This window comes from Diceros bicornis, chromosome 1 (assembly GCF_020826845.1).
Source record: "Diceros bicornis minor isolate mBicDic1 chromosome 1, mDicBic1.mat.cur, whole genome shotgun sequence".
NCBI classification, from domain to species: domain Eukaryota; kingdom Metazoa; phylum Chordata; class Mammalia; order Perissodactyla; family Rhinocerotidae; genus Diceros; species Diceros bicornis.
The window spans coordinates 65414062-65430843 of NC_080740.1; the positions used below are offsets into that span (position 1 = coordinate 65414062).

The 16782-nt window shown below is 36.1% G+C and overlaps 1 protein-coding gene across 1 annotated transcript; it reads left to right on the plus strand.

Annotated features, from left to right (window-relative positions):
* The first annotated feature begins 11058 nt into the window (after positions 1-11058).
* LOC131407254 (sperm-associated acrosin inhibitor-like) lies at positions 11059-16227 on the plus strand. Its single transcript, XM_058543574.1, has 4 exons — positions 11059-11125; positions 12598-12635; positions 14711-14826; positions 16182-16227. Exons 1-4 carry the CDS (start codon positions 11059-11061, stop codon positions 16225-16227), a joined length of 267 nt encoding a protein of 88 aa, XP_058399557.1.
* Positions 16228-16782: the final 555 nt, after the last annotated feature.

The window sequence follows — 16782 nt, forward strand, 5'->3', positions numbered from 1 at the left end:
GGGAATGAAGAAATATTTTTGGAGGCCCAGCCAAACAGAGTCTGATTTGTAGGAAGTGAAACAGTATGTGTGAATCTAAAGGCAGGTTTGGTGATTATACTGTCTGGGTTTCTGCAGGAAATGTCAGAGTTCTGAAGATAAATGCTGTTGCGGATTAAGATAGGAAAAGAAGAAAACAAACTATGACATGATATTTATGGGTACAAACTGAAAGAGATCATTGAAGTATTTATATGAGTTATTAAAGTTGAAAAAAAGCTTTAAATCGAAAAATATTTATTAAGGAGGCTTTGTATGTACAATTTATTATACTTCTATTCAACCAGACAATGAGGTTGTATGTACACTCTTGTGTATTTTCCCCTTAAGGCAAAGGTGTTCAGCTTATCACGATGGAAACTCACTTTGGGAAGGCTCTCTGCTCCTTAACTTCATAGAAAGAGTTATGCTGTCTAATAAAAATTACCTTTAATACCAGAATAGAATATTTTAGTATATTTAAAATCCCTAAAACCCAACTCTCCATTTTTAAAAAAGTGGATTTTATTACACCTACTTCACATACCTATGAGGACTAAACGAAATAAATCCAAAAATTCTTAGCACAGTTTTGATAATTGGACTTATTACATTAGTAAGAATTCCACTTGGTTTGTCAAAAAAATCTTAACAGCAATTCAATCTTTCTTGTACTACCTTTCTTAAAGGCTAAGAATATAACACAAGGCAACAAAACACTACTTCACTACACTGAGATAGTGTGGTTCATGGGGTTTACATTAATGGTTAACTTAAAATAGAACTTCCATAATCTAATATTAGTTACTATAAAACTCACTTACATCACTTCTTGAGTAACTATAATGTTCCTGGAAATATAAGTAATTTTTCAATATAGTTTTCTTATAAGAGCTTTGTACAAAGACCGGTTCTCATTTAATCGTAATCAAATCTCTTCAGTATCCATAGTGTTCTTCACTCAGGGAGCTAGAGTGAAATAACAAGAAATGCTAAATTTTTGCATGGTTAATCTTTTTCATTCGTCATTATTTTCATAGGAAATCATTTATGTTCTGTGTTTTCTAAAGCAGGAGATTCATTAAAAACATGTAGAGTAAGAAATGCTGATTTAAAAAATTTCTGAACCTTAATATCCAAAAAACATAAAGATGAGATTTTGTGTGTGCTGAGTTTCCTCACATTATGCAAAAAGCGTAGAAAAACCCAAGATACTTTCAACAAAATAGGAAGGGCAGGAGGAGTCCTTTCAGAGATAAAGCTACATCAAGGAATTAGCGTGGAGAATGAGGACTAATTTTAAGGTTGTCATGACACTGTCTAAAAAGAGAAAGAAAACATGTAGATTATTACATAAGAAATCCTGTATGAGGCCCACCATGATTCTCCAATGAGGCTTTTATCTAAAGAACTAAGCATGCTGAAATCGACTTTTTAAAGGTCTAGGAACTGCCTAGTGCCCAGGCTCTGTAGCTATCCTTTCTCTTCTCTAAGCCAATGAAACCACACTTGCTTGCTCAATGCGCTTCTATAAGCACGCATTTTGATGTGGAAAAAGAGTGTTTGTAAGGGCAAGAGCCAGCCTTCTCTGCCTCAAAATCAAGTAATGTCATTGCCTATTTAATTCTGTAGAGTTTGATAGTTTTCTGCCTTGTGTCCTGCTGTCTTGGTCCTGATGTTACTCATGATGGTTTTGCGGCTTTACAAACAACCAATCTACAATGGGGACTATGTCTTCCGGAAGATCCTGGTGGGATTTATCTCAGAGATTTGCTGATATCTCAACCAGACTTTGAATACTTTCTGATCCTGGATTCCTTGCAAATGTTTCTTCCTGCCTTTTAGCCCGCATCTGGAGAAGAACAGGCTCTCCTGTCAATGCTTGATGGACCTACAGGTTCTCTATGACACTTTCTCCACCTCTGGCAATCCTTCTGTTGAACTTAATTTCCTTGGGCTTTTCTCCTCCAGTGTTGTCTCTCCTTTCTATACTTCTCGCTGTTTCTAAGCACTGAGAGTATATTTTCACAATCCCTCACAGCTCCTTCCATATATTCCCAAGAACCCATCAGAACTTTGTTGCTGCTGTCCAAATATTACAGAAAACCATGATAGTTTGAATCATCTCCATAGGAAGGGAAACATTTTTTTTATTCTAACGCTTGATTCTAACTGGAACCTTTAGTAGGTTACATCTTTAAACAAGATTTAATTGAATGCTTTTTTTGTGATCAAGAGAATGAATGAAAATAAAGCCTAATTGAAGTTAATAGCATAACAGAATTTTCTGAAATACAATTCAAAGCACAATATTTATGATATATGTCTGCTTTGTACTGTTTAATTTTACTTGCAGTAATTTTGTTTTTCCTGGGTAATTTGCAATTATGGATTAATTAAAATGTATGGAAAGGAAACTCAAAGAAATGTGCCATGCCAACAGAACAAAATACATTTGTAATGAATATATAACTTAATATCATGAAAATAGAAGCCAAAAAGTTGTCTTGAAGTGATTAATCTATATGTACTGCTGTTAACAGCCTAATTAAATGTCATTCATTGAATTAATTTGATGTGGCATGCTGATTAATGAAAATAACTATAAGCATAGCACCACGAAAACCACCTTCAGGAATGCTGGTTCCTGTACATGGATATGGACCTTGTGCCTAAGTTCTTTAAGTGAGGAGATTGTGTTAATGAATGCCAGTATTGACTTCCTTGGGATTCTTGAATGAGGCTTTATGACAAGTGAAAAGCAGATATGCAGATTTTATTCCTTACCTAAATTCCATGCAAAAAACACATATGTTAATGTGTGTTTGAGCCATTTGAGCCACAGACAGGCTCATATAATGTGGGATAAGCTATCATCAGGGGGTATTTGTGACAGAAGGGCTATAAAAGTCAAAGACGTTATTAGATAAATAATAATAAGAACAATACCAAGAACACTAACTATACGTGACCGTCATTTACCACGGACTGTGAATATCCTGATTTACTATCTTAGTTCTTCTTAGACTATTTGAATAGTAGAATACTGGCATATAGAAAGGGCTCTGTAAATCTTTTTGAATAAATGAATAAAAGTATCAGGCCACAAACCCTGTTCACATCTCTATTTCCATTTCCACTGTCCTAGTCTGAGCTACTGTTGCTTCCTGAAGGACAATTGCAGTGTTCTGCTAGGTGGTCTGACTATAGTCACTTTTGATAGTTCCCAAGAGTTTGTATTGATACCCTGCACCTTTGCTAAAAACACTGCCCATTGTTTCCTTAAGGTCAACGCCCTAATCCTTAACAGCCCATGAACCTAGCATGCCCCTGGCTCCTTCCTATCTCTTCAGAGTCATCCTCTGCCTGGATCTCTTTAACTCTTTATGTTCTGGCCACAGAGATCTTTCCATTACTGGAATCAGTTAAGCCCCTTCACAAATCAGGACCTGTGAACATTCTTCCTCTTTCTGCAACTCCACAGATACTAACTTCTTGAATCTATTCCCCCGCCATATATAGCATTTTGTCATTACCTGAAATTGTTTTACAGGAAACAAAACACCACTCTGTAACACACACTGATGCTCATTGCCTAATCTCTTAGTTCTCATATGAATTCACATCCACACACCTGGCAATTTAATTTTACAGAGAATTCTAGTCTCTTGTAACCTTTATTTGATCACTCCTTCCTTTCCTGACCTGTCTTCTTTTGCTCCTTTGCAAGGGCTAGTTTCATCAACATTTGTATTCCTTTTTCACTGTTACATTTAGTTCTTTTGATGCTTATTTGTCAAGCAGTCTCCTCTTCCCCATCACTCACACCCTTCTCCCAACATTCCAGCTCTGAACATATCTCACTAACTCCTGCCACTGCTCATAAGTCTGCACTGTGCCGCTGGAGAAAATAACGTATACAACCATGTATTTGATGCCATGATGAATACAAAACTTTGATTTTTTTAATAATCAAAAGAGAGTTTACTGTCATAATTTCATAAACCCCAGAGACAATACATGCAAACAAAGCAGAAAATTAAAGAAAAAGTTAAATGGCTATTTCTTTGATAAGAAAAATCTGCTGATAGAATAAAGACATTTATTCTCTGTAAATAAAACTAACATACGTATTTGTGGTTGTTTATCTGTGTACCCAAACTATATCTCAATGGCCAAGAAAAATCCAAAAATTTAATCTCAATCAACAAGTATTTATGTCTACTGTGAGTATGGCTATATTTCAAACACTGGTGTATGGTAGCTTATAAAACTCTAGCAACAACTCTGTCAAAAACAGGTAATTTCCCCACTTTGTAGATGAGAACACTTAAGTGGGCTAAGAGCAATGACTCATATGAAGCCATTTAGCATTCAAAGGGGAGAATATGGAATCCATTCAATATATCAATTCTAAGTCTAGTGCTTCCTAATGGCAACTCCTACATCATGTATTGGTGATGAGTGGCTTTAAGAAAAGTTATTAACATGATCATCAGTGATGTCTCTATTTTGACCAAATTTTTGGCAACTACTAAGATCAAAAGTTTCCCATTGACTATGAGAAAAATTATTCACCAGACAAAGTGCAAAACGCCAATATAAAGAATGAATAGTTGAGGGCCGGCCCCGTGGCTTAGCGGTTAAGTGCACGCGTTCCGCTACTGGCGGCCCGGGTTCGGATCCCGGGCGCACACCGACGCACCGCTTGTCCAGCCATGCTGAGGCCGCGTCCCACATACAGCAACTAGAAGGATGTGCTACTATGACATACAACTATCTACTGGGGCTTTGGGGGAAAAAAAAAAAAGGAGGAGGATTGGCAATAGATGTTAGCTCAGAGCCAGTCTTCCTCGGCAAAAAGAGGAGGATTAGCACAGATATTAGCTCAGGGCTGATCTTCCTAACAAAAAAAAAAAAAAAAAAAGAATGAATAGTTGAAACTAAAGAAAACTAAATAATGAAAACTAAAGAATAGTTTTAGTCATTTGGAAGAATGCTTTTCAGTCCCTTCAGTGACCTTGTAGTGAGGTTCTGAGAAAATAAACAGATTCGCATATTAATCATTGAGACAAATCCCAGCGTTGAGACTCAACATAGAGTGAAAGAAAATCCAGAGTCTACTCCCATGATGATATTCACCTCAAAGGAGCATCTCTATCCTCTAATCTATACATCCCTGCACTCTCAATTAGAAGTTTCAGCTCAAGAAGAACAAAGCTGGAGGCATCACACTCTGTGATTTCAAACTATATGACAAAGTTATAGTAATCAAAACAGTATGGTACTGACATAAAAAACAGACAAATAGATCAATGGAACAGAATAGAGAGCTCAGAAATAAACCTATGCATATACGATCAATTAATTTATGACAAAGGAGCCAAGAATATACAATGGGGAAAGGACAGTCTCATCAATAAATGGTATTGGGAAAACTGGACAGCCACATATAAAAGAATGAAACTGGACCACTATCTTAAGTCATATACAAAAATTAACTCAGAATGGATTAAAGACTTGAATGCAAAACCTGAAACCATAAAACTCCTAGAAGAAAACATAGGTGGTGAGCTCCTTGACATCAGTCTTGGAGACGACATTTTGGATTTGACATCAAAAGCAAAGGCAACAAAAGCAAAAATAAACAAGTAGGATTACATCACACTAAAAGTCTTCTGCTCAGCAAAGGAAACCATCAACAAAATGAAAAGGCAACCTATGGAACGAGAGTATATATTTGCAAATCATATACCTGACAAGGAGTTAATATCCAAAATATGTAAAAGACTCATATAACTCAGTAGCAAAAAAACAAACAGTACAGTTAAAAAATAGGTAGAGGATCTGAATAGATATTTTTCCAAAGCAGACATATAGATGACCAATAGGTACATGAAAAGGTGCTCAATGTCACTAATCATCAGGGAAATGCAAACCGAAACCACAACAAGATATCACCTCATACCTGTTAGAATGGCTATTACCAAAAAGACAAGAAATAAGTGTTGGCGAGGACGCAGAGAAAAGGGAACACTTGTGCACTGTTGGCAGGAATGTAAATTGGCACAGTCACTATAGAAAACAGTGTGGAGGTTCCTCAAAATGTTAAAAATAGAACTAACATATGATCTAGCAATTCTACTTCTGAGTATTTATCCGAAGAAAACGAAAACGTTAATTCGAAAGATGTGTACACCCCCATGTTTGTTGCAGCATTATTTACAACAGCCGAAAACATGGAAACAACCTAAATGTTCCTCAATGAATAAATGGATAAAGAAAATGTGCTATATATAAATATATATTCCATTTTTTATGTATCTGGCGTATATATATATATATATATAGATCTGGAATATATATAATGGAATATATATGTATAATGGAACATAATTCAACCCCAAAAAGAATGAAATCTTGCCATTTGTGACAATGTGGATGGACCTTGAAAGCATTATGCTAAGTGAAAAAAGACAGAAAAAGATAAATGCTGTGTGATATCACTTATATGTAGAACCTAAAAAACAAGCAAACAAACAAACTCAAAATAGGAAACAACCAAATGTCCTTCAATGGGAGAACGGGTAGATAAATTTTAAACATCCATGCAATGCAATATTGCCCAGAAATAAAGAGGAATAGACTAATGATGCACACACCAACTTTAATGGATTTCAGGTATATTATGACGAGGGGGGCAAAAATCCAGTCTCAGAATCTTACTTATTCTATGACTCCATTCATATAACATTCTCAAAATGACAAATTATAATGATGAAGAAAAGATGAGTGAACGCCAGAGGTTATGGTTGTTGAGAGAAAGTGAGCACCAAGGGGGAATTTATTTGCGGTGATGGACTAATTCTGTATCCTGAATGTGACAGTAGTTATGTTATTCTGTATATGAGACACTTTTTAGAGAACTATACACCAAAAAATTGAGTGAATTTTAAAAATGGTGGAATCAGAATAAGCTCTTCAGCTCAGTGAATAGCAGTGTGCCACGTCAGTTTGCTGGTTTCTCTTCTATGTTGTGCTGTGGTTATATTAGATTTTATCATTGAGGAAGATAGATAAGACAAGATAGGGACACACTATATTATTTCTGTGTCTTTTATGAGTTTAAATCTATTTCAACATAACATGAGTCAAATATAGTAAAGAGATAGAAATCAGTTCAGTGGTTTGCAGGTGCTAGAGAAAGGGGAAAGAATTGACTATAAAACTACACAAGGGAAATTTTCGGAGTTATGAAAATATTCTTCATCTTTATTGTGGTGGTGTTTACACAATTAGAATAAGCTTGTCTAAATTTATAGAACTATGCAACTATAAAAGTTGAATTATGCTGTATACAAATTATAATTTAATAAACGTGAGACAATTTTAAAAGTCATATTCTTTAATAGTTATATCTCCTATACTTAGTTCTGTCAGTATGTTATCTCCATCTGGTATAACAAGAACAGTTTTTTTCTTTCTTTCTTTTTTTTTCTTTTTACCTTTGAGCAATGGGGTTAAGTTCTAGGCCTGCTGAATTTTATTGAATAACTTTTTATGGCTATGACAACCTGGAGTTGTGGCTCTATATAATTAAGAGGGTTTGCAGGCATTTCTGAACTCCTAAAAGAAAATTATGACCCAAATGTATTTAAAGTAAAATGTTCCTTTGTTTTATTTTTTTGGTCTTTTGATAATTAATAACTCACCTGTGTTGGATCAGGTATTCCCATTACTGAGTATAAATTGTTCGTCAGGCCAAATAACATGATCACCTCTATTTGAAAGTTTTGGCTTGATTTTTACTATTAAAGCCATTTCTGAAATAACTTAACTAAGCATAATTGTCACCATAAAATGATGGCATAGGATGCTAAGTGAAAGGATTCTTTCATAGAATATTATTTCCTTAAGAAGATGTAGGGGTTGCAATTGCAACATCATGGTGTAGAACAAACATTTTCATAACATTTTGGAGTTTTCTTGTAGTGGACAAGTTGGATTAGAGTATTCTGGCCCAGATACATTTGTAATGATCATTGTATTAATCATTTTAAAACATGGTATATGGAGCCAAGTCACTTGAATCTCTTCTGAGACAGGAGGTAGACTAGAAGACTTCAGTTTCCTTTGAAATACTGGTAAACGTGGACTTTTGTTATTCTCTTTTCAACAGTATGAAGTTTACAAAAAAAATACCCCACGTTATTCAGTAATCTGGGAGAAAGTCTCATACGAGTCTTAGTGTTTTACATGTTTAGATAAATTCAAGTAGCTCCTTCCCGTTATTGCCCAAAATAGTGGATTTCTTTGCCCACAAATTATGGGACAGTGACACTGAGGTGACTGGACACTACTCTTACTTTCCATTTTTTCTTTCTCTCTCTTTCAACATCTCTATTATGTTAAAGACACAGTCGTCTTCTTACTTTACCTCTGGTGCAAGTTGAATACTACATTTTTTTTTTTTCATGATACTTTTACTTCACACATCTAACATTTCCTTTACTGGCTACTTAAAAAAACAAAACACACAAATCTTGTAGCGTGCTGTGATTCTTAGGCAGTTTTTCCTGCTCTTAATCTCTGTTGATGAATATTTACACATAGGAGAATTCTAGTACGTGAGATGTAAACGGCTTTACAATAATTTCAACTCTAAGCTTCAGTTTACTTTTTCCTCAAATGTCCTGCACCAGAAGGATTGATTTGTCACATGCCTCTGATGGTGACTATGTAAATAATTCAAAGATGTACTGTAATAATAATATTCACTTAACTATAATAATGGAGCACTTTCTGGACTCATCAGATTTTGTGTTCTTCCATTGAATTGGAATTGAACAGTGCTACACTCAAGGTTTCCTTTCTGAATCCTAGCTTTTTCCACTGCTCTAAAAAGCAGGTTAAATTAGGATGGCAAATGTAAATCTAACACTCGACTTGGAGGCAGACTGTCTTAATATTTTTTCCCTAACATCTAAGAGACAGGAATGGTTACTCCCACATTTATTTTTTGTTTTTTTTAATGAAAGTATAGTTGGCATACAATATTATATTAGTTGCAGGTGTATAATATTTGACATTTATATACATTATGAAGTGATCACCATGATAAGTCTAGTAACCATCTGTCACCATACAAAGTTATTACAATATTATTGACTATATTCTGTATGCTGTACATTACATCCCCATAATTTATTTATTTTACAACTGGAAGTTTGTACTCCCACATTTAAAATAAAGAAGTTGTATATTATAAAATCTAAATACTGTGTCAAGATTACCCAGTGGTAGATGAGATTTGAACTCAGGTCTTTCAACTCTTTCCAGAAATCAGACTGTGAAGGAGATTAGTTAATTAGGGAGACTGTGACTGATTATATCTTACCCTACTTCAAAGCCTCCAATGTCACCCACTCACCTTATTTAATATGTAATTTAAAGTATTGCCCCATGTGGTTTCAATCTCACTCCCATGAGGTTTTTGTTTGTTTGTTTGTTTGTTTGTTTTGCTGAGGAAGATCCACCCTGAGCTAACATCTGTGGCCAATCTTCCTCTATTTTGTATGTGAGCTGCTGCCACAGTTTGACTAACTAGTGGTGTAGGTCCGCGCCTGGGAACTGAATCTGGGCCACCAAAGTGGAGCACGCTGAACTTAACTACTAGGCCACCAGGCGGGCCAGCACCCTGTGAACCTTTTTCTTCCCCCAGTTTTATTGAGATATAATTGACATAACATTGTGTAAGCTTAAAGTATATAACGTGATGATTGGATGCACATATATATTGAGGAATGATTACCACAATAAATTGTTTCTCTTCTGTTTCTAGTATTCATATCCTATCCTCGAGGCTGGGTTCCAAAGCTGACTGCCTCGATAACCATCTGGGAGCTTTTCAAACATGCCATTGCCCCGACCTCATGTACAAACAATCAGTCACAATCTTGGTGGTGAGCCTGGACATTGATAAAAGGTCTCCAGCTGATGTCAACGCCTGGTTGGGAACTTGTACTATAATTTCACAAGATGTCCCCATTGGGAGAAACTGGTTAAAGGATACAGGAGAACTCTTTGTATTGTTTCTTACGACTGTGTGTGAATCTACAATTATCTCAAAATAAAAAGCTTCAATTTAAACTTTAAGAAGAGTTTAAATGTAAAACAAATCTCCAGTTGAGTCTACTGTGCTCTAGTGTTGCAAAATACTAAGGGCGTTTGTCTACAGTTCACAAAACTCCTTCTTTGCTGGCTTTGATTCTCTTGTCTTTTCCAACTCAATAGCTTGGAAAGCTTACATATATTTTCTCTATCATAGGATCTGTAATTATTCTTGTTACCTTTCCTCTCATCAGATCAAATTGTCCCAAACCCCCTGTGAGAGAAGATCTATTGGGATAGATCTTTGTGAGGCAGAACACAGAATACCTCAGGGTCTCATCTGCCGTGGGCCATCTGTTTTACCCCATCAAGCTCCTCACCAACAGGCCAATAAAAGAGACTCCTCAGCTGAGTGGAAGTGGTTGAGAAGGAGAGGTAAACAAGATAGGCACAGTCCCTGGAAGCGTAGATCTCACTCTCCACTGCCTTCTCTGTTTCAGGTAGGTCAGGTGGGAAACTTATGAAGGTAGCTTTGGTGTATGGCATTGCTGTGAGGACAGCTCCAGCTCAGTCCTTCCTGAAATAACTCTTTCTATTTTCTGAGGATAAAATGAGATATATTTCCTTAAATGCAGCCAGGCTCCTTGTGGGCTGAGCCAAGGGTTGGGGAAGGAGCAGCTCCTTCTTAAAAGTGCGAAGAGGACTTATCCTGGATTGCTCTCACGTCTCTAGGAGGCCTTCTGTTTACATATATGTCCTATTGAATCTGAGAGTTGGGGGAAGAAAAGAGAATGGTCCACCTTAATTAGAAATCTAGGAGGATGGAGTGGCTTCTTTACCAATGAGAAACTTTCATCTGGAAATAATCGAAATTTGTCCCTGTGCTATGTGTTGTAAACGTGCCAAGGTTCCTTCCGCAGACTTGATAAAATGTCTTTCTTCTCATCATGGATCAAAGCTATGTTCATCATTGCCTTGGCATTTCCTCTTTATTCTGGTGAGTAAAATTTCCAGTCCAAGGTGAAACATTTCACATATCTTAGAAAATGCGGGAAACAACTGCTGTAATCTAGGAATGGAGGATCCTTTTTTTTTTTTTTTGTAAGGAAGACCAGCCCTGAGCTAACATCCAATGCCAATCCTCCTCTTTTTTGCTGAGGAAGACTGGCCCTGGGCTAACATTCGTGCCCATCTTCCTCTACTTTATATGGGACGCCGCCACAGCATGGTTTAACAAGCGGTGCGTTGGCGCGCGCCTGGGATCCGAACCGGCGAACTGCGGGCCGCCACAGTGGAGTGCGCGCACTTAACAGCTTGCGCCACCGGGCCGGCCCCTGGAGGAGTTTTTTTTAAATCGGGTTTGTAAGTCTTAAGCTGATAAAATGAAAATGGACATGTTATAAATGCTTTTTTAAAATTGCATCAGTGGATAGCTTTTTCTTGTTTCCCGTTTTGGACAAGTGGAGACAGAGCAGTGGGTTAGAATGGGTGGTAGAACTTTACTCTTTGTTCATCTATGACTAAAGAACGTTACCTAAATTCTTTTTTTTTTCCTTTTTGGAGGTCAGAGTCTATGGTTGTTAAATGCAAATGATGGGGAGGAATGAGCTCTTCTGGGTCTGGTATTGCTCAATATTCTGATTTTTTTTTTTTTTTGGCGAGGAAGATTGGCCCTGAGCTAACATCTGTTGCCAATCTTCCTCCATTTTGTATGTGGGTCACCGTTACAGCATAGCTTGATAAGTGATGTATGTCCATGCCCAGGTTCCAAACTTGTAAACCGTGGGCCACTGAAACGGAGCATGCGAACTTAACCATTACGCCACCAGGCCGGCCCCAGTATTCTGATTTTTTGATCACCCACTCTGAGTCCCCTAAGACAAGCCTTTGTTTAAAAAGGGAACACATTGACACCTTTGGTGATAGTTATCCTTCTTAGAGCTCAAGGTGAACCATGAATCGCAGAATAAGGTATCTGTGAGGTATTGCATAGACGTGCACATTTACATCAGAGCACTGATTAATTAGCTACTAATCGATTTCTTCATATTTAAGTGACATGCTGTAAAGCATTGTCTTCTCTGTCTAGAATGTCTCATCTATAAAAATGGGGAGAAGAAAAATGATATCTTCAAAGAAGGATGTTAGAGATTATTAAAAAATAAACATAAAATTATTTTTCACAAAGAATAATATGGAATTAATAAATACTTCCAAATTTGATATTAATTTGTGAATTTTTTGTTTTGCTAATGACATGAACAGCTTGCCTCATTATTTGCAGGGTCTTGAGAAAGCAATTTGCATAGGTGTCTGCTATTAAGAAATATGGGCCCTGTTTACCAAGGACAATTCTTCTCCCCACCCCTATCTTCCTCCTCCTTTTCCTTCTCCTTCTCCCTCTTTTTCTCTTTCTTCTTCTTCATCATCTTCTTAATTTTTAACTTTTCATCTATGCGTTGGTTGCAGAAACTTCTTTTGCACCTGCACCAGAATTCAGATTTCCGGTAAGTTAATACTGATGGAAGTTGAAAAAGTTAAACAATTAACTTTTTTATATTGTAAATTTTAACAGCATAATTCATCAAACAAAATGTACAACTGAGAGATCTTCCAAAAATTTAAAAAAAAAAGTGTTATTATTTCACTAAAGTCAAGAAATAGAAACAGCAGCTATGTAAAACCATTTGTCATTATCTAGACACCATAAAAATGTACATAACCCATTACACAAAAATTCAATTAATGAGCATAAATGTTTCATACAAGCATCTGAGAAAGATCAAAGGGTGTTTAGAGTAGAAGTGTTCATCTTAGCAAAACAAAAGTAAAAAAGAGCCAATCTAAGTATACACTTAAAGGTGGATAAAATAATGATAATTTTCATTTCAATAGTGAAATGTTACATAGAGGTGAAAAAATTTAAACTACAGCTCTAAATATCTGAATAAACATAGTCACAAAGAAGTTTGAAAAACAGATGATGTAAGCATACACACAATATTGTTTATTTATGTAAATTACCAACACTGATCAGCACTACACAAATTGCATTTATATCTATATCTACATATGTTTATACACACATACAGAAACACACACACACAAATAGACATGCACACACATGTATAGTGAAATTATCAGAAAGACAAGGGACTAAATAGACAAGGATAAATAAAAGACAAGGATAAATAGAAAAATTCAGTTTTATGATTTCGTCTTCAGTTTGAAAGAAAAAAGACGGGAAGTGATATGAGGACGGTGGTTGTTAAATTATAAAAACACATTCAGGGGCCAGCCCCGTGGCTTAGGGGTTAAGTGCGCGCGCTCCGCTGCTGGCGGCCCGGGTTCTGATCCGGGCGCGCACCGATGCACTGCTTTTCGGGCCATGCTGAGGTCGAATCCCACATACAGCAACTAGAAGGATGTGCAACTATGACATACAATTATCTACTGGGGCTTTGAGGAGAAAAAGGGGGGGCAAAAAACACATTCAACCAGTTCTATGACTTTTTTAGAAAACAATAGCAGGTTTGTAAAAGCATTAATAGTATTTTATTTTATTTTTTTTAGAAATAATGTATTATTACTTTTATAGAATCATTTGTTTATTTTGTTAATGATGTTTTATTTTTTAATTGAGATATATGTTAATTTTATAGGTGTTAGTGTTGTAGAGATTAGCTTTTTTTTAATTTATTTTTATTTTTATTTTTTTAATTTTTTATTTATTGCAGTAACATTGGTTTATAACATTGTATAAATTTAAGGTGTACATCATTATACTTCTATTTCTGCATAGATTACATCATGTTCACCACCCAAATACTAATTACAACCCATCACCACACACGTGTGCCCAATTATCCCTTTTGCCCTCCCCGCTTCCCCCTTCCCCTCTGATAACCACCAATCCAATCTCTGTCTCTATGTGTTTGTTTATTGTTGTTATTATCTACTACTTAATGAAGGAAATCATATGGTATTTGACCTTCTCCCTCTGACTTATTTCGCTTTGCATAATACCCGAAATGTCCATCCACGTTGTCACAAATGGCTGGATTTCATCGTTTCTTATGGCTGAGTAGTATTCCATTGTGTATATATACCACATCTTCTTTATCCATTCGTCCCTTGATGGGCACTTAGGTTGATTCCAAGTCTTGGCTATTGTGAATAACGCTGTAATGAACACAGGGGTGCATGTATCTTTATGCATTGGTGTTTTCAAGTTCTTTGGATAGATACCCAGCAGTGGAATAGCTGGATCATATGGTAGTTCTATCCTTGATTTTTTGAGGAATCTCCATACTGTTTTCCATAGTGGCTGCACCAGTTTGCACTCCCACCAGCAGTGTATGAGAGTTCCCTTGTCTCCACATCCTCTCCAACATATGTTCTTTCCTGTCTTGTTAATTATAGCCATTGTGACGGGCGTGAGGTGATAAGAGATTAGTTTTTAAAACTACATGTAGACTATATTTTTCCAATTTTGATGCATGTCATTTCATATTGAGTAAATAAAATTTTATTCAGAGTTCATTCCCTGATAAATTTTATGTTGTCTCTCTATGTTTAACAGCCGAACTGTAAACTATATTCAGATCCTCTACAAATTTGCACCAAAGAGTTGGATCCAGTCTGTGCAACCAATGCAAAAACTTATCACAATGAATGTACTTTCTGCGATGAAAAGATGTAAGCACACAGTAATACATATTTGTTCTTCCAAGGTATGAAGAAACTATCACAAAGTGATAGCAAAATAACTTAGGCACAATATAGATAGAAAATAACCATAAGATCTCTGTAAAAAATTAGGGGCCATTCTAAAGTACCTTTCCCTGAAGTTCCTGCTTCTGAAATTAATTTTGTATTTAAGCTCTCTCTATAATTTTGCTTGATATTGTACAAATGTATAAGTCAATTAATTTAACTTAATATGAGTTACTAATGGGAGACTAGCAAGAAATATGATGTAATTCCAAAGCCCTGATGCAGGATGATAGATCTCTATGGTGGCCATGATACTGACCCTTGCAGACCCCTAACTGCAGGGAACATAATAATCATGCAAAAACCCAAACTGATCATTGTACTCTGAAATCCATCACAATGGGACCATTTATGGTAGAAAGGGACGTCTCTGATGGTTGACTTTGTCTCGTGAACTCCATGACAGTCTCCAAATCTTCCTTGGAGAGCAGGGCATTCTAGAATACCTCCATCCAATCTCCCTTCCCGTTTCCTTCACTATGAAAGAGTTTGTAGTCTTAAGGTTTGGTCAGCCTTCCTACCTCCCTCCTCATTTCCTCTCATACGTGTTTCCTCTCACAAAATCTTTGCACATTTAATCCCCCAAATTGGCATCTGTTTCTAGAGAACCACTAACAGGATCTCCAATCTCTCCTCTCTCAGATCTGGGTGGGTCCCAAGACTGAGTCAGGACTGAGCATGTAGAAGAGTCAAGTGGCCCCACAGAGGGAGAGGACATGTACCACGCTCTAAGAGCCCAGCTGTTTCCGGAAGTGGAGCACAGCCTCTACATCATGTTCCATGTTCAAATCCTCCTTGCCGAGAAGTGCTTTGTTGTCTCTATGTTCAACATCCAAACTAGATTCTGCATGCATATTATCTACAGTTTTGCACCATAGAAATGGCTCCAATCTGTGTAACCAAAGGTCAAACTTATAGCAATGAATGTACTTACTGCAATGATACTACCCAGGGAGTTTAAAATATTCCTTTTCTCTACAATAAAACTTTTATTCTGTAACAATTTTAGATTTTCAGAAAAATTTCAAAGACAGTACCAAATCTCCATATCCTTTACCCAGTATTTCCTAAGGTTAACACCTTAGAGAACCCTGGCACACTTGTCAAAACTAAGAAATTAGCATTGGTATATCACTATTAACTAACTTACAGAATATATTTGGATTTCATTAGTTTTTTTCTCCTTTAATGTCCTTTTTAATATTTTTTAAAATGTAGCACACTTTATTTCTTCCTTGCAACGCTTTAATTTCCTTTTTTTTTCTCTTTCTCTACAGGAAAAATGGTCACAAATTTGATTTTGAACATTTTGGTGTATGTTGAATATTAACGGAGCTGCACATCAATATGGCTTTTATTATAATCACATTTTGTGGTGCATTCTACAGAAAGTTAGAGTCTTCTCAATCAGAGCCTTAAATTCATAGACGGCCAGGTGAATCCTATGGAACAGAAGACAGAATATACAGCATTCACAATTTTCTCCAACTCTAACTTCCTGTGATTTCAGGATTTTGATTCTCTATGTTCAATTATTAATGACGGTTTGAAAATCTAATGTCTTAATTGCATGTTTGATAACATAAAAACTAATGTAATTTAAAATAATAAATATTTCACTCATTAAAATGTTAAAATATATTATCTTTATTAAAACGCCCTTTCTTTGGCTAGGTAATGGGTTAAGACATGTGCGTACTTTGGTAACTATAATCAAAGCAATATTTTCAAAGGTGAACAAGTAATATATTACTTGAGTGTTTAACGAAACTACAGATTCTTGGGCTCCTTCCTATCCTAAAGAGTCAAATTCTCCAAGAGACGGGGTCTGAGAAATTGAATTCTACGAAGCACCCAAGGTTAATGTTATGACCACAA

Excerpts from the sequence above, each read along its gene's own strand:
- LOC131407254 (XM_058543574.1), top strand. The coding sequence starts at position 11,059 with ATGTCTTTCTTCTCATCATGGATCAAAGCTATGTTCATCATTGCCTTG. Across the intron at positions 11,126-12,597 it reads GGCATTTCCTCTTTATTCTG|AAACTTCTTTTGCACCTGCA; the intron begins GTGAGTAAAATT and ends CGTTGGTTGCAG. Across the intron at positions 14,827-16,181 it reads ACTTTCTGCGATGAAAAGAT|GAAAAATGGTCACAAATTTG; the intron begins GTAAGCACACAG and ends CTTTCTCTACAG.